Raw genomic sequence first — 27,397 nt, forward strand, 5'->3', positions numbered from 1 at the left:
CAGAAATGCTGCTTGTAAAAATAAAAACCTAACCAAACCAAACAAAAAAAAAAAAAACAAAAAAAACAAACACCTCAAACCAACCAAACAAAAAATCGAGACCACCAATATCCTACATAAAATAGAAACAACTTGTAGAATCAGTCTAGCTCAATTTACCCACCTTTCAGTATCTGGCCTTACTAACCCCCAAAGGAGGGGCAATTGCTTTCCTTCTTGCTGTCCACATGCAAGAAATCATCTATCTCCCTCTCACAACTCTTTATTCATTGCAGAAAATTAACATCTCCTCAGGTTCTTCAGTACATGTCTATTTTCCAGTTCGAGCCTCAAGAAAAAAAAAGCCATCACATGGAGCTGTGCAATGAGCCACAGCACAGAACCAATATTCCAAGGACCACAGAGACTTTCCTGTTCTGTGCTGCAGGAAGTTCAGGGAAATCAGTGTGAGGTGGAGGAGATGGAAGTGAACCCTTTATGCAAAAGAAAAGCAGGTGTGCAGCACTCTGATGTGGACAGAAAAAGAGTACTTCTGATCTGTAAATAAAGAAGTTTTAAAGTAAGAGTGAAAGGAGGGAGGGTCAAACTAGTAAATCAGCCCTATAAGAGCCACTGGAACAAAGATCAGACATAATTGCTGAATAAATCATAGCAGCTAAAAAAATATTTTATTTTAATTGGCAACTTTGTTTTCACTTGGCCAGACCAAGTAAAACTGCACAGCATGGGTTTGCAGGGTGCTCTGTAGCCCCTGCTATGGCTTTGCAGCAAGTTGAAATGCATGACACAGCCTCCTGCCCAGTCAAGGGAGGAAGAAGATGCAATACAGCCCACAAACACTGCCTGACCTCACCTGACTACTTCTGTCACAGCACTTGCTCTTGTTCATACCATTGCGAGCTTCCATATGATAGAAATGTATGTTTAGCACAGAGAAGCACCAGCACTTCCTGCAGGTCAGAGCTCTCCAGTGTCACAGCCACGTGCAATGCACACCCAAACCTCTGATGTGCCCACTTTGGGCAATCCTAAGCACTACCCCAGGAATAGGTCCAGAAGTAAGAGATTTTGCAGACCTGCTGTACAAGCCTTTAGTAGAAAACCTGACTGGTTTTGTTCCTGCGCTTGGAGGGCTTCCTACTGCACAAGAGGGACCAGACTTTCCTGACACAGCCTCTGGTAATTACAGTAACCTCCTTCAAGTTAAAACAAACTTACAAGAGCTGCAGAAATAAATCAAAATTGTCCCTCTGGCATGTAATAACAGGATCAATTCCTAACTTCAGTACAAAAAGGACGGCATTTTCCATGCTGACCATGCTCTTTTGTCAGGAAGAGAGGCCCTTTTCTGAGCTCCATGGCCATGAGGACCTCACAGGAGCTCTGCTCATGCCTTAACAGATAACATGCAGGTTTAAGAGCTGACTGCACAGCTGCTGCAGGCTGCTGAACCCACACAGGGCAGCCAGGAAGCCACACTACTGCAATTTACTTATCCTTCAGGGAAAAGCAGCAGAAATAAGAAAGCCCTTTCTCCTGCTCAGCAGCTGGTTCTTCACACCAGGAGGCATTGTTTCAAAGCCCAACTTGGCTGTAGCATATTTCAGTCATCTCATTCTCATGCATCCCTCAGTGCTCCACATGAAGGAAGAAGGGGATTTTTCCTATCTTTTATGTGCATTGGGAATATGAAGGCCAACTAGGCTGCAAGGATAATGGCCATCACCCAAACCAGTACCAAATAAGTGCCTCACCAGATACAGCGCTTCAGAGGACAGCCTTGACTGAAGTGCTGGTCTCTCTTCCCATAAAATCCACTTCTCACAAGGTGAGCCAGCACACACTGTTGAGCAGTGGATCAAGGTCTGATCTTGTGGGGACTTAAGCAGCTACAGTGCTTCTTCATTTGAGATGGGAGCACAAAACTGGTCTATCTTTATTCCTGATCTGTTTCCAGGCTGGAGAGTCAGCCTCCTTCCCATACAATGCTGCTTTCATTTCCCACGTGAGATCATATTTTCCCATTGTGTTCAGCAAAAATGAGATGAACAAGAGACTAAACAAGGGCAACTGGACCTTTCTGGAGCATGAAATGTTTTAAATATTCAATATACAAAAAAGAACACAGCACACAGCTGTAATAGAAGTTTAGACTATGATATCTACAAAGGATCTGCCAAAAGCAAGTTCATTTGGCTTGCCTGGATCTCTAACCCCAATTGTCTCGGTAGGGGCTTTTTGTGGGATTTTGTTTGTTTGTTTTACATGTGGAAATCTGCTTTCAAAACCCACCAGCTTGAGCCTTTGTGATATGAAGATAATTTCTCCCAAGCACTCCCGTACAATGCCGAAGACTAAACACTTGCTTTCTTCAACAGTAACTGTGCCCCGCTACAGTCTCCTAGCATTTATGGTTCTAAGAAAAGTATTTAAGTTCTGTTAAGATTATAATAAAAATGAAGTGGAGAAGCAGCAACACTGGAAGAGGACCAATGTATCTTCAGCTGGAACTGCACCACTGTTGAATAGTGACTGCACTCCATAGGATATTGTTTGCAGCAACAGTAAAACACCATGCATCAAAAAGCTTACTTCAGAATGTGGTTTGTATCCACACGCTCTGGCATTGCAAAGTGTGACACATCCTGACATTCTTGCTCCTTTCCTTCATAAGGGACTTTGCAGACATATACAGGGACTTCAAAAATTTTCCCTAGGAAAACATCCTGAGATAACAAATTTATAGGAGAATGCCCCAAAACACATGAGAATGACTATATCAGATGTTAATTAAAGCTCCCTCCTTTTCCAAATTCAAATCCTGATGCAAGAGTGACTTTAAATACTTATATTAGGTAAATCCTGTAAAAAAATTAGGCAAAGAGTGTGTAACTGCAGCGTAGCTGATTGCAGAGCAGATATAGCAATTAGAGAAGTAACTCTGGGAAGACCTTTTTTAGTGCTCATAAAATACTGCAAATATATTAGACAAAAAAATAAAGACAGTTGGACTAACCTCCTGGATTTTTATAATGTCCCATGAAAACAAAGAAGATTAGGATGAGATTTCTGGAAATTTGAAAACCAACTGCCTAATTCACTTTTAAACACAAAGCAGAAGTTAATTAAGGTAAAAAAAAAAAATCTCCCTATTGAGTCAGTAACCTTTAATTTGGCATTCCTGAGCGTACTTCAATGTGCTCTTTGGAAACCGAGCTTGGAAATATAGAAAGGTTTCCCTAAATAATGAAAAGATACAACTGTGGCTTATGTATAGGATAGTTAGCTTTTGATTCACTCATCTACAGATACAGACTCAGAAGTATTCTGAACTTCTCAGCCCTGTTTTTCTACTGGTGTTCTTTTAGGGGCATTGGGATATACCAGAAGTGGGCTTTATACCACAGGAAAAATACCAGAAGATGTTCAAAAAGTTAAAAGACAAATAAAACCATCCTTTAAGAAGGGGTATTGAGATCTTTATGGTGAACCATGACACCAAAATATTGCTCTGCCAGCACATCTGGCACTGGTCATTCTGATGGCCACACAAGCAAGTGGAGTAAGTTTTATTCTCAGCTTTAAATCAATAGATTAAAAAAAAAGGTTATAGACTAACTCTAACAGGATTAGATCTTGGAATTAATTGAAAATAAAATCAGATCCCTGTGTTGCTTTCACATCCCTGCTGTAACCAGTGCCTGTAAACATGCAGCTTGTCCAAGTGAGGCTGCCATTTCCACAACCTTTCATCCACACAGAATATATGGAAAGCCAGACTTGAATTTACTGTCTAATATATATTTTTTTTCCAAGGTTGGCTGAATTTTGTATAAACACCATCTATATAACAATCCAACTGGAGTCCAAGACAATTATGCAGTCTGTTTCATCTGGTGACTAAAACTCTGGAATGACACATTCCTGAGACTTGCTCTGTTGGAGGGCTCAGTCATGCAGCATTTCTAACTTAGGATGCCTTCTCACCTCACACAGTGCTCATGGCTTTCAGGAACTGACAGGAATACCCAGCATGGTGCAGAAATCAACCTTTCAAGACTGCACCAAATCTCTGTCACAGTACAGCGTTGGAGATACCCCAAACCAAAGACCAAAAATCACAGCCAAGACTGCTCGCGTGATGCAGTCAGGTCAAGCAGATACACTGGAGGGTATTAATGCATCTAAACTCCACCATTTACTTCAAGCATAAAATTAGGAGGCCAGGTTCTTTCAGCTACAGAATCACAAGAATGGGTCAGGTTGGAAAGGGCCACAGTGGGTCATCAGGTCCCACCTCCCTGCTCAAGCAGAGCCACCCCAGAGCACATGGCACAGGATTGTGTTCAGAGTGTTCTTGAGTATCTTGAGTGAGGGAGACTCCACAACCTCTCTGGACAACCTGTTACCCACACAATAACCCATGATCAAACACACAATAACCAAGTTCTTCCTCGTGTTCGGGTGAAGCTTCCTGTGAATCAGTTTCTGCCCTTTGCCTCTTGCTCTATTGCTTGGCACCACTGAGTGGAGCCTGGCTCCATCCTCTTGGCACTCTCCCTTCACTCACAGACATTGTTGTTTCAGTTGTCTCTTCTTGAGGCTGAATAGTTCTTAATATAGGCAATGGTAAGGGGCAGAGGCTCTTCAAGGTGCTTAGAACTTAGCTCCTGTTTCAGTGTTATCAGGTCCCAGAACTTTACCATGAATCTGAGATGTATTTGTGAACAGCCTTGTTCATTTAAAGCTAACAGTCATCTTCCAGATCTTGCTTTTCAGAAGCTAACTTCCAAAAAATTGTTTTCTACATTTACCGCAAAGGCTCAAGAAAAAACCCAAGAATTTATAATTTTAGAGAAATTTAAATAACCTCATGGATTTTCTTGGTGAGGGGGGAGGAGTGAGGAGGCTGACTCATGATTATTTTTTTAATACTTGTGGCTGGCTCTGCTGCATAAATAAATCAATCCCCTAGCCATACAGCTCCATTTCTTCAGTCACAGCTTGTTATTTTATTTATTTTTTCCTTCCATTGCCTACAAATCACTCTAGAGAGTTTTTAAACCCAGTAGTCTACTTTCCAAATGGAAACAATTAGTATAATCTTTGAGAGAGAAAGCAAACAACAGCAAAGACTTACCCCATTTTTTGGGTAGGCTATCCATCCTAGATCCCCCATTACTGTACGTGAGTCCAGTAAATTCACTGAAAATAGAAGAAAAAACTGTTAAAGAACACGGATGGATTACAAACTTCAGCAGATATTTCAAGGTATGGATGGCTCTGGTAGACAGATTGTTTATAATTAACCAAGGAAGTTGGATTTCTGTAAAGCAAAATAACAATGCAATAACTCCTCTAACAATGAGGTCATACCATGAAAACAATTCTATCTATCCATTAGCTTATTCCTTTGAGATCTGCCACAGAAATCAAGTTGCAAATGCACTGAACTTCTGCAAAATCCAGATCCTGCACATTCTTAGGACCTTGATCTTCCGGGGGGAATAAGTACATAATGCACACTGTGTGTTTATGTGTATATGTTGGACAGAGTAGATAGGTGCAAATATACACTCACAAACATCTATACGTATTTATACACACATTTCTTCTAAGGTGGCATGTATTTTTTTGGCATAATCAAGCCCTTAGCACAAAAATTAAACAAGAATTTAATTTTTGAAGTATTATATGCGTAAGTACTAATCTCATCAGCAATCTATAAATTTTTTCCTCTTCCACGTTTTTCTCCAAGCCTTTGATATCTTCATTATAAGCTATGCAAGAGATCTTTTTTCTTCTACACACAAAAATTCATGAACAGTTTTAAGTCACGCAAGTGACCAACAATTTACATTAAACAGCAAAAAAAAACCCCAAACCTATTCCCAAGTTTGTAACATTTTTTCCTCTCTTATTACCTAAAATACTGGGTAAAAAGTGAGAAGTGACTAAATCCACACAAACTTAACTCAGCTAAGAAAAACAGTAGCAGCTTCTGGTGCCGAGCTTTTACCTCCTGCACCCAGGGTTCTAAACCTCCTAGGCAGAAGATTGTCTCTGAATCATCAATTGTCACCCAAAATCTCAATTTAGGAGCAACTTTTGTCTACCTTAATAGTACACTTCATCAGATTACAACACTCACTTCTCTCAGTATATTTGTTTGTATAAGACCTCACTTTTTGTACTCATGTCCTTCCTGAAAAGGGAGTGATTTCCCTGGATCTTCAATTCCTGACCTCCACCCTGTGTGCTCTTTAAAAATCTCACTGGAAGTTTTGGTAGTTGGACTTTCAAGACTATCTAGCCCATGATTATCTAGACCAAGAACAAGCTTGAAATGGATGCTGAGGTTTTGTGCTCTTTCCTTTAGAACTGCAACGATGTAGGTACTTAAAGATTGCTACAGGAAAAAAACTAACAAACAAACAAAAAAACCAGGCTGTATGTACAAATTTGAAGAAGGCACGTATCATAACTAACCCTCAGGGTTACACCATTTATGGAGGCACAGTAAGAAAATCCAGAAGTACTATACTGCAAAGCCTGCTCCCTTAAAATATTACGGAATATTCAAAAACAAATGAAGGCTAAGCAACTGAGTTAGTTTGGGAAAAAAACCAAAGTTCTCTAAATCAATTTGGTCTTTATCATTGTACTGCACTGAAGGCTGACTGCTGTAGTCCCTTGTACACAAAACCAGGCCAAAACACAAAAAATACAACACAGAGCTCTCAGATTGGACAAACACTTATCTGAAAAGTGATTTGTCTATCCAGATATTTTCACAATGCATGCAAGTATTAATGCAGGACACTACCACATGGCATAACATGTTCTGCCTGGTCAAGTATATTTTTGTCATGTTGAGCAAAAAAAACATTTGGTGGCTCAGGGTTTTCATTTCTGGATTGCTTTCTCCTGCCAAAAGCAGAAACAGTTGGAAGCTGCCAGTGCTACCAAACTACAGGACATGTGGTGGAAGCAATACTCAGAGACTATACTGGACTATATTCACAGTAAGTAAACATACAATCATCAGGTGGCTTTCCACCCCAGAGTCCATGCAAAATAAAAGTACTGCTATCACCTACCACTAGATATGTCACCCAGTTATGCCCAGTCTTTCCCCTTATGAAGTCTCCAGGTAAAATGGTCATTAATTTCTCCTGCTTCAGCTGAAGCCAAGCACTGCCATCCAAGTGCCCCTGAACTACATTGTATTTTCTTGGGAGGAAAAGAATGACCCCAAAATATTCTTCAAAATCAGACACACATAACATGTCCCATATTATAACTGAATACTATTTTAAAAAGGAAGAGACAGCAGTGAAGTTGTTAAAATGGCAGGTTTACTCAAACTCCTTCTATTACAATCACTGTAATTAAACTGTGCAGAACAGTATATTCCTGTCGTTAAGTTGCAATGGATGCAAAACAAGTATTGATCTACATTGTACAACTTAATTAAAAGTTGTCCTGGAGATGCTACTAATGAATGTAATTAGATGCTGTGTTTGATGTCACAAGCTTCTTCATGACACGCTAATTAAGGAAAAAGCAGAAAAAGTGCTTTATTCGAACATCAGATCATAAAAAGAACATGATACAACTAAATATTGTATTATCTTTCTATCAATGACAATTTTTAAATTGCTGTTATTAACTTCCAATTCAAAATAATTTTCTGCATATGAAAAGATAATACAGCCCATTCAACTCTAAGTCAAGTCAGTGGGAATTTTCTGACTAGTGAGTCAGCTAGCAGAGATGAATACTAAATCCCCAGCTAGAAAAGACTCAATTCCTCTTCTATCCTCTTGCCTTCTGCATAAGTAAATAGGATGGAATACACCTTTTGACAGGCAGCATGCAGTAACTCAAAACTCATGTACCAGCAAGGCAAAAGTGACAAGTGACTTGAAGCTGTCCCTGGGTCCGGGCTGCTGTGGAGACCAGAGGGGCTCCCAGCACCGCTCTGAGGGGCTGCAAGGCACAGCAGACCCTGACTGCCCCATAAGCACTGCTCAGGGCTGCTTCCACACTGTAGCATTGAACCACTGCACTGCATCAATCTGCTCTGATGAATATATTTAGCCAGTTACCTAGACCACCTCCAAGGACAGAGATGTTTTGCTTTGAGAAGCCCCAAAATTCTAGTATATCAACACAAATTATCACTTGCTCCATCGAGATACAAGGTGTCTGCATCTTTCCCATCAGCACCCTCCCAGAATGTCACTGGGAATGTCTGTCCTTCACTTGCATCATTTGCAGGTCACTACCCCACCCCAATGCAGCCTCAAAACAGGGCCTCAGCATCCCCCACTCCAAGGGAGGGGTGTTTCCTCCAACAGCCCAGGTGCAGGAGTTCCCCATGGCAGTGGTGCTACACATACTTTGGGAATGCTCTCTCAGGCAGCCTGCCTGTCCTGCACTGCCCAGAGGTCCCTGGAACACACACTGGTCTCACTGCTGGAGCCCAGACAGGCTCAGCACCACCTCTCTTCCCATCACCTTCCAAACTGGCAGGAACATTATTTTCGCTGAAATGATTTTTATGAAAAAAAATGCTACTTGGCCAGGCTGGGGAAGAATCAGTGAGCAAGCAGCAGGTAAAATAGATACCTGGAACAGAGAAAAACAGGAACAGAACCATTCCTCCCTATTCAATCTGGGATGATGATAGTAAAAGGTTTTATAATCCTAAAATTCGGGGAGTTAGAAAGAAGCTAGACTTAGCGGGGCCCTGGAAAAATGTTAAAAATAGACTCTGAAAATGTTAGGCTTTGTGTTTGCCAGATCATGTGAAATTGCACCTGCATAAGTGGTATATGTTAAATGATATAACTGTTAGATGTGATGATTGTTTAGTAATTAAATATAATTCTTGTTTAATCGTAAGAAGAATCATGAGAAAACTATGTTAGAAGTTTGAGGGGGACCATGAGAAGCCCATGCTTGGATGAAACCTCTGTATACAATAGAACAATATAAATTGAATAATTAACATGAAAGTTACATAATGATAGAATATAAAAACATGTTCATCCCAAACCCATGTCGGAGTCAGATTTGGGTTTGTACCCCTGACACCCAGAGCTCTTCAATAAAAGCACCTGCATATAATCATTCATGATTATGTGTTTCTGAATGCTAACAATGACTGTGAGCTGTATTTGCTGTGGCTGTTTAATAACCAAGTAATCCAAACACTCAGGACACCAAAGGAGGTAATTCAGGAACACCACCAGCTCTGTGTGCAAGGCTTGCGTACTTCATAAGGTCTAGTGCCAGCTCCTGTGTAGCTGGTGACTCCTGGACTTGTCCCAGCACTGCCTACTCCATGGGCATAACCCAGAGCTGTACCCTGGGAGCACTTGGGATACTGCAGAGCAAACCATGCTGGAAAAAAACCAACCAAACAAAAAAAACCTCTTCAGAAATTACTAGCAATTCTTATTGGCCCATGATCTTAAAAGGCTCCAAAATAACAGAAGTCCTTTATCCCCACTTCCTTTCTCATCAGCCCCAGCTAGCTTTATCTCAACAAAAAAGCAAGAAACCTCAGACCCCATAAGCACACACTTAGCACCTGTATCTTTGCCAGCAAACTTGGAAGATAATATATAATATTTTTTGCTCATCTCCAGCATCAGTGCATCCATCCCACAAGCCCTAATTATTTCTAATGCTCAGTCAAGGGGAACACAAAACCACACAGATCTATATCATCATTAACTTCCATGCCTTCAGGGTAGGATAAATGATGATTAAGTCTAAAGTCATACCACAGCCCCCTTTTTTTTTTTTTTTTAATACAGAAAAATAGCCTGGGGAGTTTGCATACACTCTTGTTCTCAGACAGGCTGGTTACTACAGGTGAGCAATCAAGTCAGAGTAAAAACAGACGTGATCTAAACCTTTGTCCTGAACTCTATCTGGTGAATTAATAGTGGTTTTTCACTTGGGAGTCTCTGTCAGGGAGCCTGGATATAGCTTTTAACTCAAATGTCCTTGTCATGGTCATACAACTGGCACTGAGCAGCTTAACCATGGCTACACAGGGACCGTGGCTGGGAGGAAGCACATGAAATTCAACACTGACCTAAACCAACACTCCCCAGCACAGCAGAGCTCCCCACCTGGCACAGCCACCTAAAATATGTGGCAGCAGTAGCTTGCCCAGGAGAAAGCAGGACAGGCTTGAAATGATGGTACAATGCCTGAACTAGAAGCCACCAATTCATGGATTGTTTTGATCACACCACTGAAGTGAGATGGCTCCTCTGGCCCTGGGCTGGAGCAGGATCATCTGGAGCATCTTTTTTTCCTCACTCCATCTTCAAGTGGGAAAAAAACCAAAAAGCTAAAATAAAAAAAATCTCCCAACAACACTCAGTATTTTTTATCCTACCAGCTACACATCCTCCTGCCATTTCAGTATCTAAAGATCTTCCAGGAAATCCTTCACTGTTTACACTGGGGCAAAATCTCTGTACGCATACAAAAATGAAACTCTTCAGAGCTGCTGTGGTCTTTGAGCTAATTTCCAATACATCATACACTAGAAAAATCCTGCTTGTCAGTAGCACCATTTGCAAGCTAAGGTTTACCACAAGGCATCCTCTACCAGAGTATAACCTAACCAAGAGCTCTAGAACAGGCAAAATGGTCAGGATAGCAGAAACTGATGGAATTTATATCACAATAAAGCTGTATGTAAAGCTATACAAATCTCTTTTTATTTTATCTCACTGAAATATACCTAAAACAGGAGGGAAAGAAAATCCTCTGTGATCCTAAAAACCACCTCCCATCACAAAACAAACAGGAGTAAAGAAACCTTCCTGAAAGCCTGCACAGATGTTTCAAGACATCACATGATTTCTAAAGTAGCACATTTCGAAACAACTAACACTAACTAAACTTAAACAAAAGTTAACACTTAAATAAAAATGTTTTGTTTTTAACAACTGAAGGAAAACTCTTCTTTAATAAACTTGTTACAAATTGAACAGGAATCTGAATGTTATTTTTGGTAGCCTGAAGCCGAAGTCTGTTGTGAAAGAAGGTCATGCTCCTACATCCTCCTCCAGTCTCCTGGCCCCCTTTGCACACACACTGCAGGACACGATGCAGCTCCAACCTCTTTGTGAGTGGTCAAGGCAGCCCCAGCTCTGACCCAACACTCACAGCTCATGGGATCAGCTACATTTAAAGTGACATCTCACAGGAACACTCGCTGACAATTAAGCACGAGGTGAAATTTTCTGCTGGAAGGGGATCAAGGTACAGGACAAGATGTGACAGTAGTGCTTTGCACTTCATCAGAAGGTCTCAGATGAATCTGACTTGGGACTTCATCTCAGGTCATCAGAAGAATAGCATCACAGACTTTCCACCAAGCTTCATGCCTTTATTCCTCTCCACCCAAAGGAGGGGACACAGATGCCAACATCATTATTAACAGAGCTGCTTTCTCCTTACAGTGCATACACCCCCATCCTTCCTCTAGTCACTTCCAGGGGTCACAGCACTACCAAGACACATGGACAGCAAAGGAATCTTTATCGTCATCATAATGGGTCAAAGTTTTCCTGCTTCAGAAATCTTCACTGATTTTACTGCAGTTCATTGCTGCAGTTCATTCACTGTCCAACAGTTTTCCCTGTTGTGCCAAGTGTTTCTCTAAAAAGTACATATCCAAGGTACTCCAAGAAGTGACAGTAAAAAATAACCCCTGAAAGCAAAAACAAATGAAAAAAATCTAACTCTCGAAAGAAACAAGGTCATCAGGGAGTAGATGCCTTGAATTAATTAGCTACATTGAGCAGAGACAAAACACACAGAAGCAAGAGCCTCTGAAATATTTCCATCAGTGGAAACAAGCTACTTCAGAGTATAAGCTGTAGCAGAACCTATTATTTATAGCCCACTGGAGGAGGAAAGTATACACTACTTAATGAACTTGCAAACTAATATTAACTGCAGATTTATATTTCATTATGTTGGCTTCATTCTGATCCAAGTTATCATGATTCCCCTTTATAGCAAGAGCCAAAAATGCTTGAATCTGCATCACAGATTCATAGATTTTTAAGGCCAGATGGACAATTGCAATCATAACACCAACTAGAGAATTTAATCCAGTAATTTCTGCATTACATCTGTAATTTGCTTGAACACACTGTTTACAAGGAAATGATATTGCCCTTTGACAAAGTTCTTCAGGTTGGCTGCATTTTTTCCCCACGTGCACTGAACCAGCTGCAGCACCAGAGAGAGACCCAAAGCTCACTTTGATAACCTGATCCCCTAAAACAAGCAGAAAACTGCCGAGTTTTTCCTTACAAAAATTTCCTGTCAAAATAAGAGGCAGTCATTTGTTCTTCCCACCATACATTACTTAATGGAAGAAAGTGGTTGGATAAGCCTGACACCAAAGTGCCTGGAAACTTAAAAAATCCAGTAATGGTTTGCTTTTCTTTAATGGTAAACACTCCTATTCCCACCAAAATCACCATTTAATTGAAAAGGGCTTATTCACTCTGAAGAAAGCCAGGAAAATGCTTCCATTCTCACTCACCAAATTCACTGGAAACAACACTGTACCAACACAACAGCAGATTCCTGAGCTGGCTGCAGCACCACTTTTTTGGGTAACCATCTGGGCAAGTATCACTTTACCACTAAGAAAGAAAAAGAAGCTTCCACTGAATGCAACATGCAACCAGCACCTGCAACCTGACAACCAGCCTGCATGGAGAAACAAAATACCAGTGCTGTCCTGCAGAGCAGGGCCTCCAACCGCTGTCAAAGCATCTGCAAACCACTGAAGGAGGCAATTTCTTAAAGACCCTGCTTAAAGCTAGCACCTTATCAAGCACACACAGAGTCAAGCTGAATGTTAGCACCCCAACACTTTCTCAGTGCAATCAAAACACCTGCTAGCAGGGCTGAGATGAAATCTCACCTTCTTCCCTAAATTAACAACTAAAAGAAATACAGTCTGTATGGTCTCTGTTCCTAAAAGGTGTCCTAAAAGACATTGAGATCAATTTCTGTTATGCACATATCTAAACTGAAGAAATCTGGCACAGATCCATCCAGACCTGGCAAGGCTGTCAGCTTTCACCACCAGTGGACTTGCAAGATCTCACTGTCCACCACCAATAAAGCCTTCCTGTTAAAAATTATGACTACTCTGCTGCCACTGAATTCATTCAAGTAGAAAATAAGAGGAACTGGCATAATGCTTAGCAAGCATTTGGGAGAAAAAAATGTTTAAAATGATCTATTGGCTTTGCAGGGGTTTGACAGTTTATCCCTTCTATTTCTGTTGAGGGAAGAGGGTGGAGGTTGCTACTGGGAACATCACATTGTCAACACATTTTAATAAGAATCTGCTTTTGAGTATTAGTAAAGCAAGGATGGATAAGCCAAAACTACTGGGTTTTTTTTAGAAATTAGCTTACAAAAGCAGGTATGTAGATAATTTCCCCAAGTAGTCTCACTGTTTTGAGACAAACAGTTTTAAGAAGTGACACAGGTCCACTCAGAAGCATCAAGAAATGCTCATTACTGATGCTGAGTAATTAATTTTCTCTCAGGTGTTCCTCTATCCCCTCTGGGAATTATAAAGTTCAGACTGGTTGTTCTGATGTCTTTCCAACATGAAGTGATCCAGGTAAGAGAACCCAGTAGTTAACACCTTGGCAAAACTCTTCAATACTGCCCCCCTGCACCAAAATGGCATGAAAGCCTGCAAGCCCAAGGTTCTATCCTCTCTCCTACAGGTTCATACCTGCTACACAGCCCTAAACCGAGGAGCTCTCAGCTTCTGAGGGTGCTGTTTGCTGTCCATGCACATCCCCAAGGCACAGTTTGCTGAACCAGTTCTCAGGAGCTTGCCAACAGGAAGACAAGGAGCAGGAATCCCCTTCTTCCTCAGGAAGCCAGATCAGCTCACAGGAGAATTCCCAGATCTGTTGCCATACTGTCACCTTCTCCAGGAGGCATCATTCATCCTTCCAGCCAGTGGTCACCTGAGCAGCTCTCCTTGGTCAGAGTGCTCCTAACAAACCAGCTGCTCAACTCAAATGCCAGGCAAGAGGGAGAGAAAAGGAGCATGTTTTCCCCCCAACACCACTCCTGGTGAAACAGCACGCACTGAAATGCTCCCATGGCAATTATTCTGGCCCAAAGCATCTTCAGCCCTCTCTTCAAGGCAGAAGCAGGAAAGCTGTGCTCAGACACCCAGCCCAGGGCAGCCTGCAGCTCCCAGCACCCTTCTCCACAGCAAGCAATATGCTCTGCATCTCTGCAAACAGCCACCCACCCATCACCTACCACACCCAGCAGCAGCCAGGTGCTGTGAATCACAGTGCTAACATCCTCCTGACTGCCTGCTCTGGACCAGCTTCCTTGCAGGAGACAGGGATAATTGCTTTCCACCTCCAAGAGGGTAAGTGCATTAAACCTTCAGAGAGGTTCAGATAATGCACTGACCAAAGAGATAGCAAATACCAAAACTGAGACTGTAAGAGATATAATAGGTCAAAGAGACAACTCAAAGGGTAACAAATCCCTAGACAGAACTTAAGCTACTGAAGGCCAGCGCTCAGGTTTGCCAATACAGCTGGCTGTGAAAGCAGCTGGGGCAGAAAATGCTTTCACCTGTCACCTCAATGTCCAGCTAGTCACAGAGCAGAGTGAGGGACAGGCACAACATGAACACAAAGGACAATCCAGCTCTCCGTTCTGCCTGTGCCAAAAAAACAGGCACATCTTAAGAATAAAATATATTTTCAGAAGAAAAAAAAGAATTCTCTACAAGCTTTTTAAATACACATCAGTTTTTCTAGGAGAGATCAAAGAAAACCAATTTAGTGAAGAGAAAGTTAAAAAAAAGTGTTAGTTCCAATGCAGCAATTGACACAGTATTTCTGCAACATTCTCTGAGTAAAGAAAAATACCTAGCTCAAGTCCATCCGGGTTGAAATGAGGCCTCATCTCTCAGCAGCACTTATGGTTACTCAGAAAGGTGCATTTGTGACAGACTTCAATTCTGTGTTTACATGTTTTACTATAAGAACAACATTCTTTTTAAACCTTTTAATGGACAGTAGTAGGTTGAATGTCTACTGAAGAGCTGAGTGAGTACTTTTTCCTCCATAAAAGCAAGCACTTAACTAAGAAATTCAGTGCTTTGACAAAGTGACCAAGCTGTGTGTGTTTGGGGTTTCTCTCATTTTGCCCTTATTCCATATACAGACTTCAATTTATTCCTGAAGAGGAAGTGAGAACATTTTTTATAAATTGCAAAAAGAGTTTGGTTTCTTTTTATTTTGGGGCAGGGCTTAATTTCCCTGATATCCCTGAGCAATGTTTAAAGCTCATCTCTACTCAAGTACACGCACACTCTCACGCTTACAGGAATGGACCTCTAGAAATGTAGCTCCAAGTCAGAAAGACTGGGGATCTAACAGACCTGTGTCTGCTCAAAACCCTAAAGCCAACAGGGTCCAACACCATCACTAAGCTGAGCTAATTGAGCTGGACTTTCCCAGGTCAAGGGCTCTGAGCTTGCTCAGCACATGCTGGACACCAGGATTCTTGCAGAACCAGCATGGAAATCCTTGGAACAATAACGCATAAAAACAGCAAGAACAGAGCACAGGGCACCACGTCAAAAGCTGTCCTGCCTTTTAAACTTCTGCCAGATTTTATGAAATCCTGCTCTCACCTCACCACCTGTGCCTCCCTCAAGCCTGCTGCAAAAAGCTTTGTAATTTTTAGTGAAAAAATAAACATTTCACCGTTGGCAAGTTTTTTGTTTTTTGTTTTTTCTTTTTTTATTTAGCACAAAGAGAGTAGCAGACATAGAACTGGACTGTATACTGGAGCTAAAAAGTGAGGCAATGGTGGGAGAGTTAACAGTGGAGGGGGAAGAATCTGTCACACAAGCCAAATTAACCAGTTAACCCCTCTGTATATTGATGTGCAAATAGCTGCTTTACACATCAAATTATAGTATCAAAATTTACCACATTATAAGCAGTCAGTTACTGTTTGAGACAGTTTGACTGTTTTCTACTATTTATCACAATTTTTAAGATGAGCTTTGAAAGGAAACAGGCCCTATCTTGGAATCAATCTTTGCCATTGTTTATTTCCCTTTTTAAAACGTGTCATTAGGCAGCAATGCTTTTAGTCATATACTTAAAAGTGCTGAGTTTCAAATGTTGTTTTACTGTCAAAAGGATAGTAGTTCCATTTTAAAGCCATGACTGAGTCATTCTAAACCCCTTGAAAAGCTATAAATCACACATCAGACAGATCCCAAAAAGACCATTAGACATGAGCTGTCCTTCCTCATACCAGTAATTCCACTGCAGTAAATTTAAAAGTTAATGGGACTACTCCAGTGAGTAAAATAAACACATGGCACTGAGGCTATGCTCTGCTCTCATGGAAAGCACACAGGGAACCATTCCCATACACCAAATACAGAACTGATAACTCCTTAAAGCCTCCTTAAGGCACCGTGAGCACACTGAAATGTGTCCAGACTTACCTGCTCTGCATACACAAGGCATATCCATGCCAGCAGCACTCAACACCTACAGAATTACACAAAATGCTATAGTTGTGTGAATGCATGACATACGAAGCCAAGCTACTAAGTACAACCTAACAAGTAGAATGTCCTCATAGTGTGTATTTTTATCTGAAGCATTAGACTAATTTACATGCATTGATGTGAAAATTAAGACTATTTTCCCACCTGCTTTCACTACACAAAAAAAACTTCCTAAAAAAAGACTTAATTCACTAATTAAAGATAAACATTGTGATGTTATAGCAAAATATGCATTTATCTGTGTGCTATGACACAGAAATTATATACCACTATGAGAAAACACATACACACACATACACACTGAGAACAGGTAGGCTCATTTCAGGCTCTGGCATGAATAATTCCCAAATTACAACCTTCCTTTATTTTTGCCAGCACCAGACACACCCCTTTAATTGTACTCATTTATTCATTCATTCAAATAACAAGTGATACATTGAGATAAAGCAAGCTTCAAAAAGCCCTGAAACAATTAAGAGGGAAAGGGCCAAAGCAGGAGTTCATAAAAAATAATATCCTTCTATTTCTTAAAACAAATACAACACACTCCAAAGATCCATTTTGCCTTTCTCACCTTTGTCTATTTAAGTCAATGTTATTCTTTCAAACTGCATTTCTTTTGATTTACTTAGCAGTACACTTCATTGTTAAGCACAGCCTCATCAGCACTTTTGCTGAAAAGCCCAAAAATGAAATATACTTTGTATTTAATTAAAGTTATGCAAATATCTTGTGGAATTACTTTGTTACAAGCAATCAGATATAACACATCCCATTATTTTAATAATTTGCCCACATGACACTTTTTAAGGTCATCTAAGTGACGACCAAATGTGATCTGCAAACCTCTTCAAATCCACAGGCGATGTGTAACAAATCATATAGTTTAGGGTGAAGGGGGGGAGTCTTCAACCAAATCCGTCATTCACTGTGTTTCACATAAATAATTTATACAAGCCACTTCCCAAACCCTAGTACTTACAACAGAAAGATTTAAAACACATGCATTTTTAAAACAAAGGCAGTGCAGGAAGCCCAGTGGCATATTGCAGGACTGCCTGTCGGACCCTGTGATCATAGGGAGTGCATTTTAAAGCAATCATGCATTTCTGGAATACCAGCACTTCACAAAATTGCATGATACTTTCAGGGTACTCTTTGGAATATTTTCATCAGGACTAATTTCTGAATTTTTAACATTACTCAAAGCAAAAAGCAAGAATCTGGTTTTAAGAATGAACTCTGCTAAACAGTTAAAAACAATGGCTAAACAGCACCTGAAAATGCACGAAATAGTATTAAGCCTTCTTCTTTCACTACATGTTTTGCTTTTAACATATAAACTGAGGAAAGGTGATTAAAATGAAAATCTGCTTTATTTCACTATTACAGGAAAGGCTGGAGAAAAAGTAATTCATTTTTCCCAATGTATATCCATTTTTGGAGATATCCATGAAGGTGACTAAATTTGTGATAGAGGTTGGGCGCTCAATACTTCTCCATAAAAATGGCAGGAGCTTCTGAAACTCAGCTGCCTATGCAAAAAGCTACTTCCATGATAAGGAACTAAAACAATGAATTTACTTTTTTCCCCCCTCTGAATCATAACTTAGATTTTTAAAAGCATTTTCCCCTAAGTTCCCTCCACTAGAGGGTAAAATAGAGCATCACGTATTGTGAATTGTTAACTGCATGTATTTTAACCCACACAGTCATTGTGGGTTACAGTAAGATTTAGAGAAACAAAAAATATGATGCAGGGGTAAAGAAAAAAATTATTCTGATAATTTGTCATCATCTATAAAACGACTGATGTGCTCCATGCCTACACAGCACAGGTTATTGGCTAGCTGTTTACCCACGCTGAGTAGGATGAGTGATAATAAATCAAAAATAAACCCAGAAAACTCAATACCACCAACTTTTGAAAACATTATTCACTGGTCTAAGATGGCTACCTCCATCTCAGCAAAAATAAAGTTCCCAGCCAGCCGAAGAACCAACCCCAGGGGAAAAGCTCTCTCATCAGAGCCCAGAAGGAGCCAAGTTCAAACCCAAACTGGTGACAAGTGTCAGCTCACACCCCTCCAGGCAGGAGGGCTTCACTGCCCGAGGCTTCTCATGCACTGGGCTCCAGGTACAGCAGGGTGAGCCATTCCCAGGCACGGAGCGGCTCCCCAGCAATTGGCAAAGAAGACACGCTGCGAGAAGCACTTGTCAAATCACGCCTGTTTACAAATAAATCTCCTCGCAGTGAAGGACAGCACTTACTGAAAAAAAGTTCAGGTCCACAGTCAGACAGACCCCTCCTAGCAGCAGCTTTTTAGCTTTGCATTTACTGAGGAGATGGAAATTAGAGAGCAGCAGTCAGAAAAGTAGCAGCACAGACACTGTGAAGCAAGCGCTCACACTGCTCGTCATTACTGTAATATTCCCTTGCAACCTCCCTGTAAAGATGCCACTAAAGCCATTTGCCAGGCAGCTTCATTAATCCTTTCCAGTAGTTTCCTATCGTGTAAAAGTCCTATTCTGCAGCTGCCTGTTCACGCAGAGGCACCTCTGTGCTCGGCAAATGGTCCCGTTGACTCAGTCAGTAATATCCAGCTTTTCCGAGAACTGGCAAGGATGACTGAGACGGGGCTCGGAGCATCTGTTGGTCTCAGCACGGTATCATGGCAGACGGGCTCACACAGGACAGCATGCTTCCTAAACGAAGGTGAGTAACAGGGAAAGCCCTTCTCAATCAGCCATGCCATCTCAACAGCATTGCTCCCATGGGTGAAAGCATCTGAGATTGCACGGGGGCAGAAGGATTGGGCCCACTGTTATCTAACCGAGGCAAAGCCAAACCATTTCAATCATCTCCCAAACCAATGCACTTCCTGAACATTAGATATCTTTGTACACAGAGGAACAGTATTTCCCCCTTCCTCTGCACTTTTTTTTTTTTTTTTTTAAAGAAAACTGCAATTCACATTATTCTCGCTCTCAAAAATAAATTACAGCTAGCTGGTTACCTCAGGCCACATCTTTGAAATTCTGGTACGGTTTTCCTTTACCAACCCCTGCATACCTCCTCCTCCTTCTAAAGGAGTTTCACAAATAATTACGGTGCATCACGACGCCAGCCTGCTTCGAGCCGCTGGCATCCCTGCAGATGCTGAACTTCTCCACCCATCGCTTTCACATCATAGCCTGCCCGCGGATCCAAAAATATTAGAAAGCCCCGAGCAGTGCCCGCACCACGAACGGAGAAAAAAAAATCCCAGTCCAATTTCAAAGACTGGAAGCATCCTACTAGAGAAGAAGCCTGGACGCGTTTTTGGCCATTGGCCTCAAAGAGATCAAAGGCATAAAAAAACCCGTCCCCAGCGGCCGCGCTCCGCTGCGGGTTACACACCGCCACCGCCGCGGCTTCATCTCCTTTCTATACGTGTATTTTAAGCCACGAAGTAAGCGCACTGCGGCCAGCGCTTGCAGGGCTCCCCACCGGGAGCCTTCCCTGCCCCGCTAGACCCCTGCCCGGTGCGAACTCCCCCGTCCCAGCCCCGCCACCCCCGCTCCGGTGCACCTGCGCGACTCCCGGGGCAAACCGCGAGCAGGCACCGCCGTGCGCACCCACCCCGCACACATCCATCCCCCCACAGAACGGGAACGGCCGCTGCCAAGCGCGCCCGTGCCAAGGCATCTGTGCACACCCACCCGTGCCAGCCTGCCTGCCCGCGCCCCGTGCGGCGCTGCCTCCCGCGGCCACCGCCGCCTCCCTCCGCCGGGAGCCCCCTGCCCCATCGGCAGCGCCGCCCGCATCCCCGCCGCGGCACCCGCCTCTCCGCGGGCAGAGCCCATCTCCACTTCCCCCAGAACGTCCCAAAATTGAATCCAACGAGTCCGAAGCCGCGCACGGCCGGGCGGCCACCCTCCCGGGTGGGCGCTGCCCCGACGGCCCGGGCGCCCCGTGTCCGCTCACCCTCGCTGCCGGGGCTGGCCCGCAGGCTCCGGAGCGCGGCGCACAGCAGCAGCGGCAGGAGGCACGTCCGACCGGGAGCCGGCGCCCCGGCGCGGCCGGCCCAGCCGCCGGTGCCCCGCGGCCCCATCCCGCCGCCGCTCAGCGCATGGGGCGGCGGCTCCCCCCCAGCGCTGCCCGCTCGGGTCGGCTCAGGACGGGACGGGGCGGGCTGGCAGCGCGGACGGACTCGCTCCCCTCCGCTCCCGTCCAGCCGCCGACGCGACTGGGGAGGCAGGGGGCGGGGATGGGGAGGTGGCCCCGCGCCGCCGCGGAGACGCCCTCGACGGGGCGGACCCGCCGCCGTCGCCGCCGTGTGCGGGGGACGGCGCCCCCCGCGCCTCCCGGAGCCCCGCGAACCGCGGGTACCGCGCCGCGAGTGTCCGTCCTGAGGGACATCACTGGCAGCCCGCGATGCCCGTGCGAGGGAGCGGGCGGCAGCGCTGTCCCTGCGAGGCGCCCCTCGAGCCCGCTCAGGGGGGACGGGGAGCGCCAGATCTCCCCGCAGCAGCTGCGGGTTACGGTGCCAAAACCTGCACACGCACACCACAGCCCAGAGCCGGGAAAGCCGCGATCTCACAAGGCTGGCGAGCCTGAGAGGAAGGCTCGCCCCTGGCCAGGTAAGCAAAAATGCTTACAAACTCCGTAATGGAGCCGATAGAAAGATGAGTTTCAGGTGTATTTTACCCCAAGCCACCGCCAGAGCACAGCTTTGAATCCAGCAAAGCTAGTTTTAGAGAATCACAGAATGTGCTGAATTGCAAGAGACTCACAAGGATAATCAAATCCAACTCCTAGCCCTGCCCAGGACCATTCCCAAGAATTATACTCCGTGCCCAAGAGTATTGTTCAAACACTTCTACACTGAGATGTTTAAAACCCTAGTTTCCACCCAGGCCATCTCTCTAAAAAATTTAAAAAAAAATTTAAAAAATCCCCCAAAGAAATTAATTCTGGGAAGTTTATTCACTCACATTGGTTCCTCGTTTGAGGAAGCTTCTTCCAGATGAGCCAATAAAGAGCAAACCCAGCCTTGCAGGGGCATAAGCAGCCAGACAAGGTTAACCAGAGCCTGGTCCTCTCGTGCTGCCTCCTCTATTTCACCCCTGTTGATTTATAGTATAAAAAGGTTAATCTGAAGTTGAGTACCTGCAAAAGGCTCCCTCTCTCTCCAAGGTGCAACATTCAGGACTAGGGTTCCAAGCAAGTTGCAATATTGAAATATACAGTCCCCAAAGCCAGTTTGACGAGGACAAGCAGTTTTCAGCTGGGGAACTGCAGATAACATAGCTCTCTACACTGACATTACTCGTCTTTTGTTCCTTATTAGCCAGACAGCATGTTTCTTTGTGTCTTTACACCATATATGCATCTCTGCTACTTCTATAAACATATGGAATATGTTCATGCATATTATTTTCAAAAGTGTTGCAAGAGGATTCTCTACCTCAAGCTATTCAACATTTTTACTGCCACCAGGAGGACAAGGCAAGGACTGTTACTTTACATGAGGTACATCAGAAGAGTTGTCAGCCAGATGTAAAGCGTGGCATGCATCTCTTCACAGCACTACCTCAGATCTTCACTATTTGAATACTCTCCTAGTCCAAAGTTTGAAAGGAGGTTTGCTATCACACCACCCCTCTAAAAGGCACATGACTGGATCCTCAGCTGGAATAAATCACAGCAGAGGATGTCTGACCCCAGCCCTGCATCAGGTTAAGGAGTGGAGTGGCACCATGGGGAATAGTAATTTCTAGGGATTTGCCATCCGTAAAAGCAATGGTTAAGTTTTGCTATCCAGAAACTGGGACAATGCAAAAAAAAAATAAAAAAAATAAAAAGACATAATAAAAAACATCTTGCTAGCTCAGTTAAAATGATCAGATGACAAAGAACAAGTAAAATGGCAAGCTGGATGGGCACCTCTGCTGGACGAGGGGCAAGGCTGCTGTAGCTAGACAAGTCTCTTAACAGAATCTCATGTCAAATTGCTGTGTGCTCCCGATTTTCAATGCTGTTTGACAGTCACTAACTGGTGTTTAGACTGCCAGACTTATAATTTAGAGGCATTTCAGATGATGTGTTAGTGACATCTTAATTTTCTAGGAAACACTGAGATGAGCTTCGTATGAGTCATAAGCTATTTAAGAATAGCCACCATGCTTTAGGTTTCATTCTAGCTGCCTCTTTTTTTCCTACAGGAAACAAACTCCTAGTCCGCGGCATTTGTTTTGATCCCCACCCTGCTTGTCACACAGCGAGAGTATCCCACCTCATTTCACTGGACATCATTGAGTACTGATAAAGAAGGAAATGCTGCCTTATAAAGGGGGTATTGCCTTGTTGCCAATGCAGGGTATTGCAATTTTATGTACCTTATAATGTATCCTGTCTGCTGGGGGCTGTCTTCTAAAACTCTCCTCCTGGTTTTGCCACCAATCTTATTAGTAATCTGCAGCAGGCAACTTCCCCCCCGCTCCCATCCTCCTCAGATTTTGCCTCATCAGTGCACCCAGCAGGCTCTTAAAGAGAGGAAAGAAATTCTAGCAAAGTGCTGCAGCAACCCAGGTAGCCTTGATGGGTAATCAGAGAGAAGCTGGACAATCACATGGGATCCCTTCCTATTTCCCATCAAAGAGTGTATCTTCTATTGCTTTGAGCTAATTTACTGTGGAAATCACAAGGGGTTGGTCACCTTGCAAACTATTCAGGAACCTAAACCATGTCAGATTCATGCCTTTTCTCCCCATATCTAGCCTATATTTTGTCTTCATTTCAAATTTTTCTTTCTGCATCTCATTAACTTTTCCCTGCCCCTTACATTTGTGTCTTTTCACCTATGCAAACAGCATTTTCTCTTAATCATCACTCAGTTAAGATCTATATTTGGTCCTTTATATCTTTTTCTCATGAGTCATTCCTGTAGAGTGATAGTAATGCTGTTACACTAGAAAGTCCCTCCAGTTTTCCCAACATCTCCATCACAACATTTTGCTCAGAAGTGTAATCATACTAGTGCCATAATAAACAACTGTCTCTAAAATGCTTTTGAATATAGCATCTGAAACTGAAATGACAGCTTTGCCCTGTGTAACTTGCCACTTCACATGCAATCGGCTGTCAGCTATTACTTGTGTTTTAAACTATTTATTAAACCAGACATCTTTGGAGTTAGTGCATTTCTGATTATTTCCACTTAGATATGCAAAGGCTCATTTTTTCCAAGTTTATTTTCTCTCCTGTGTAGGTAGTTCCCTTCATATAATTTCTGTGTTCTGACTTGCTTCTAATTCTGCATTGCCAATTCATTTCATTAGCGTGCTGTTTATCCTATCATCAACAGTATACACTTGAAAAATAAATGAGTCTATCCTTCAGATCATTTTAGCAACCAAAAACTGCCAGCCAAATCTATTCCCTATATCATTATCCTTTACTGAAGTGTAAGGGCAAAATACTTATTACATCTCCATATTCAACATGGCCTTCATCCGAGAAAAGATTCAATTTCATACTTTAAATTTAAGTGTAAACAGTCCCACTAAAGCCATGTCTTCATTGCAATAATGGAATAGAAGACCCACTGTAATGTAGCAAACTGTTTAATTAGTTAGGCGTATAAGCATTTCCGTTTTCCTTTGAAAAGTCCTTTTCTTTCAGGAGTCAGAGAAGATGACACCTTTAAGGAATACCCTAATGAAATTTAGTAATTTGGTTTTTTTTGTTTTTCTCCACAAGCCCTTTGAAACAGAAGAATTACCTTCTGTTCAAAAACTAGATGCATATTAAAAGAAAAAGCAATCCAGGAGCAGCTAAGCAGCTTTGCATAGTAGATATATTTGGATTAGTACCATGACTGCGACTACAATTTGAACACAAAATGGCTGTTGTTCAACTCACACCACAGCAGCTTTTCAGGCTGCAGAAAGCAATCGCCAGAGCCCCAGTGGACAACAGACAAATCAGTGCCAGGAGCCAGCAGGGACAGGAATGTTACAGAGCCAGTGCAGGTGGGCCACCGCTTGGCCAGAGGAGGTATGTCCCTGTCTGTGCCCCTCGGGCTGCTGGAATCTTCACTCTGCAGTGCGGAAAAAGATGTCCAAATAACTCGTAATTTGCATGAAGAAAAATGAGCAAGTGGTAAATAAAGCACTGCCTGTGCAAGTTCACAACCCAGTCACTTGTATGGTCCCAGCACCAATTTATCTTTTGCCACCCCCACAAGACACAGGAGCTATTGGCAACTGTGCACTAAGGAAAATCTGCTCACTTCATTTACAGCCTGAAATTAGATCCAAACCCGTGAAAATACATGGGAAAAACATGTGAATATTTGTTTCAGTCAGAAAAAGCTTGGAGAAAGCATGACATTTCAGCTTGGCATTTTCTTTTGGAGTGCTTCATCACCAGCCCTCAGTCCTGATAAGAGTCCTTCCAAAAGCCCATGACCTGGCAGCACACTCTCCCCTTTGCAAATGCTGTGTCACTGCTTCCCTCTCACTGCCTTACAGTGACCCCCGTGGAGCCAGATCCCAGGTGTTAGCAGACCACTGCAGGCAGAGGAATGTTCCCTGTCCCCTCGGGGACAGTGTATATCACTTCACATGCCAATGTGGATTAGACTGATCAGCAAAATAATCCAGGTCAGATATGGAAGTACAGACTTGTGAGCACCAAGAGGAGCAGACACAGCTGGCACCACTTGCAGCCCACTCACTACTTAGCAAGTATTGAGGTGTTTCTTTGCATCACACCAAAGGAGAGCATTAAAGGGAACAAATGAAATGGCTTTGCAGAGATTTATGGAGATTTTCTAATGCAGAAAGTGGAGCACAGGAGAAAGTGCAAAGGCTAATTTGATTACACTGTTAGCCCTGTATAAATTTAATAATGGACTTGCTTCCACATTTCTCATCATAACCTATTTACATGCATCCACTAACTGCAGTAGCTCTGCACTCACACTCCTGAGCCGGTCTTCCCAACCCACCCCTGAGAGGAAGAGGGGCATTACTACTCCTGCACAGATAGACAGAAACAAAGGAGAGGTTAAAGATTCAGATAAACATTACTGAATTGATTATGGCTTCTCTAGATCTGGGACTGTGTTCTCTAAATACCAATGAAGTTATCTTATTCCTCTATCAGAATAAGAATCAGCAGATATTAAAGGGAACAGGGTTGTCTCCTCAGGACACTCAGTCATGAGCTATAGCAGACACTGAGCAAGCTTGTGCCAGTGACTTGGGTGCATTTACAAGTACCAAAGTGCTCTGTGAAAGTCTAGCCCTTGAATAACTTGCTCAAGGTCACATGGAAGGTGTGTGGCAGACCTGAATCAAGTTGAAAAGCTATTAGAACATCCATTTGCTTTTCATTCTCACTTTTCCTTTTCCAGCATGTCGTTTTTGATCAGGATCTATGCTATCAAATGTGGATATTACTGTAGGGTTCACATTCAGCACTTCACTCATTAAATGCACATTCTTTCAAGGTACAAATACAATAATGGATATAATGATGAAATTCGGTATATCATTTAATAGTGAACTACATTAATCTCCTGCATACAGTACTGTCCAGAACTCAGTTCCTTTCAGAACTATGTTTCATAAGGTCAATAATGCCTTCCTTAATTTCTAAGAGCAGGTTGGATGGCTACCCTGAATTTTTTTATTATAGGCAGACGAGTTTCATTAGCTTGAGCCACTGCCATGCATTCCACATTGAGGCCAACTATATCTATTTTCCTCTTGTTTGAGGAAACCAAATCCTTTTCATCTCACCTCACTCTTCCAAGAAGAGCTGTTTGATACTGACTTCTTTATTTCAATCTAACCCTAATAATTTCCAAAATAAATCACATCATTGTCAATCATATCATATCTCAAATACTTGCAAATGCTTAGCAATTTCAGCTGCCAACACACTAATTTATGTTCTTTGGAGATGCCATCTGAATCACAGCTATCGTCTTTGAGTCCTTTCCATCAGTTAATTGTAACTGTTTGTGAAATGCAGGAGCATATTTATTTTCCTCCTTCCTCTGCAGTGCTCAAGTTGTGCCTTTAGGTAAGTCTTCCATTCCAAACTCAGAAATACTTGCAAAACTCCAGTGTCTACTCAGAGAACTACTTCAGTAAGTGTAAATAATTTTCTGGCATGTGCTCTGATAAGTAATTTTTAAACAACAGAATGATAAAGTAGGATCAATGCCACCTTTCTGGGACAGACTGCTTCGTATGACAAATTCTGACACAAATATTGCACAGAGATATACCATGTGTTTCCTACTGTCATTCTTAGCTTTCAATGTTTCTTTCCTTATCTCACCCAAGAATCACAAATAAAATACTGCTGAAAAGAGCTAGATTTTTAAAAATGGAAAAAAAAAAGAAAAATCCAGCCATCAGCTCCTGACATGAAGTTCCCAAACTGAGGGTTTACCTACCATAAGGAACCAAGTCTTCCAGACAGACTTCTGCTCATTACAAGATGTCCATACCAAAGAGCTGGAGTAATTAGGTGGTATTGCAATCAAGCTATAAGACTCAGGTGCATTGATGTCTGTGTCTCCAACACAGACACCCTGCATAATCTCAAGGAAGCTATTTCTCAGCTGAGAATAACCCTTTCCTCAATGCTCAGCAACATGGTGTCAAGATGCAAATAATAAATACCCTGTTAAGAGACATGTGCTTTAAAGGGTCATTAGACCCGAGGTGGAGCTGAAGGGGATC

At 42.7% G+C, this 27,397-nt stretch overlaps 1 protein-coding gene across 9 annotated transcripts in view; it reads right to left on the minus strand.

The window, feature by feature from the left end:
• Positions 1-20,926, minus strand: part of EPHA5 (EPH receptor A5) — a 192,224-nt gene extending 171,298 nt beyond the window's left edge. For 3 of the 9 annotated variants that reach the window (XM_038136670.1, XM_038136672.1, XM_038136671.1), the window contains exons 1-2: positions 20,619-20,926; positions 5,141-5,205 (exon numbers count right to left, since the gene is read on the minus strand). In XM_038136670.1, coding sequence (XP_037992598.1) covers positions 5,141-5,205; positions 20,619-20,745 — 192 coding nt within the window. In that variant the 5' untranslated portion in view covers positions 20,746-20,926. The remainder of the gene's footprint in view (positions 1-5,140; positions 5,206-20,618) is intronic. The other 6 variants (XM_038136663.1, XM_038136665.1, XM_038136667.1 and 3 more) reach the window with 2 other exon arrangements.
• Between the last annotated feature and the right edge of the window lie 6,471 nt (positions 20,927-27,397).

This window comes from Motacilla alba, chromosome 4 (assembly GCF_015832195.1).
Source record: "Motacilla alba alba isolate MOTALB_02 chromosome 4, Motacilla_alba_V1.0_pri, whole genome shotgun sequence".
Classification (NCBI taxonomy): domain Eukaryota; kingdom Metazoa; phylum Chordata; class Aves; order Passeriformes; family Motacillidae; genus Motacilla; species Motacilla alba.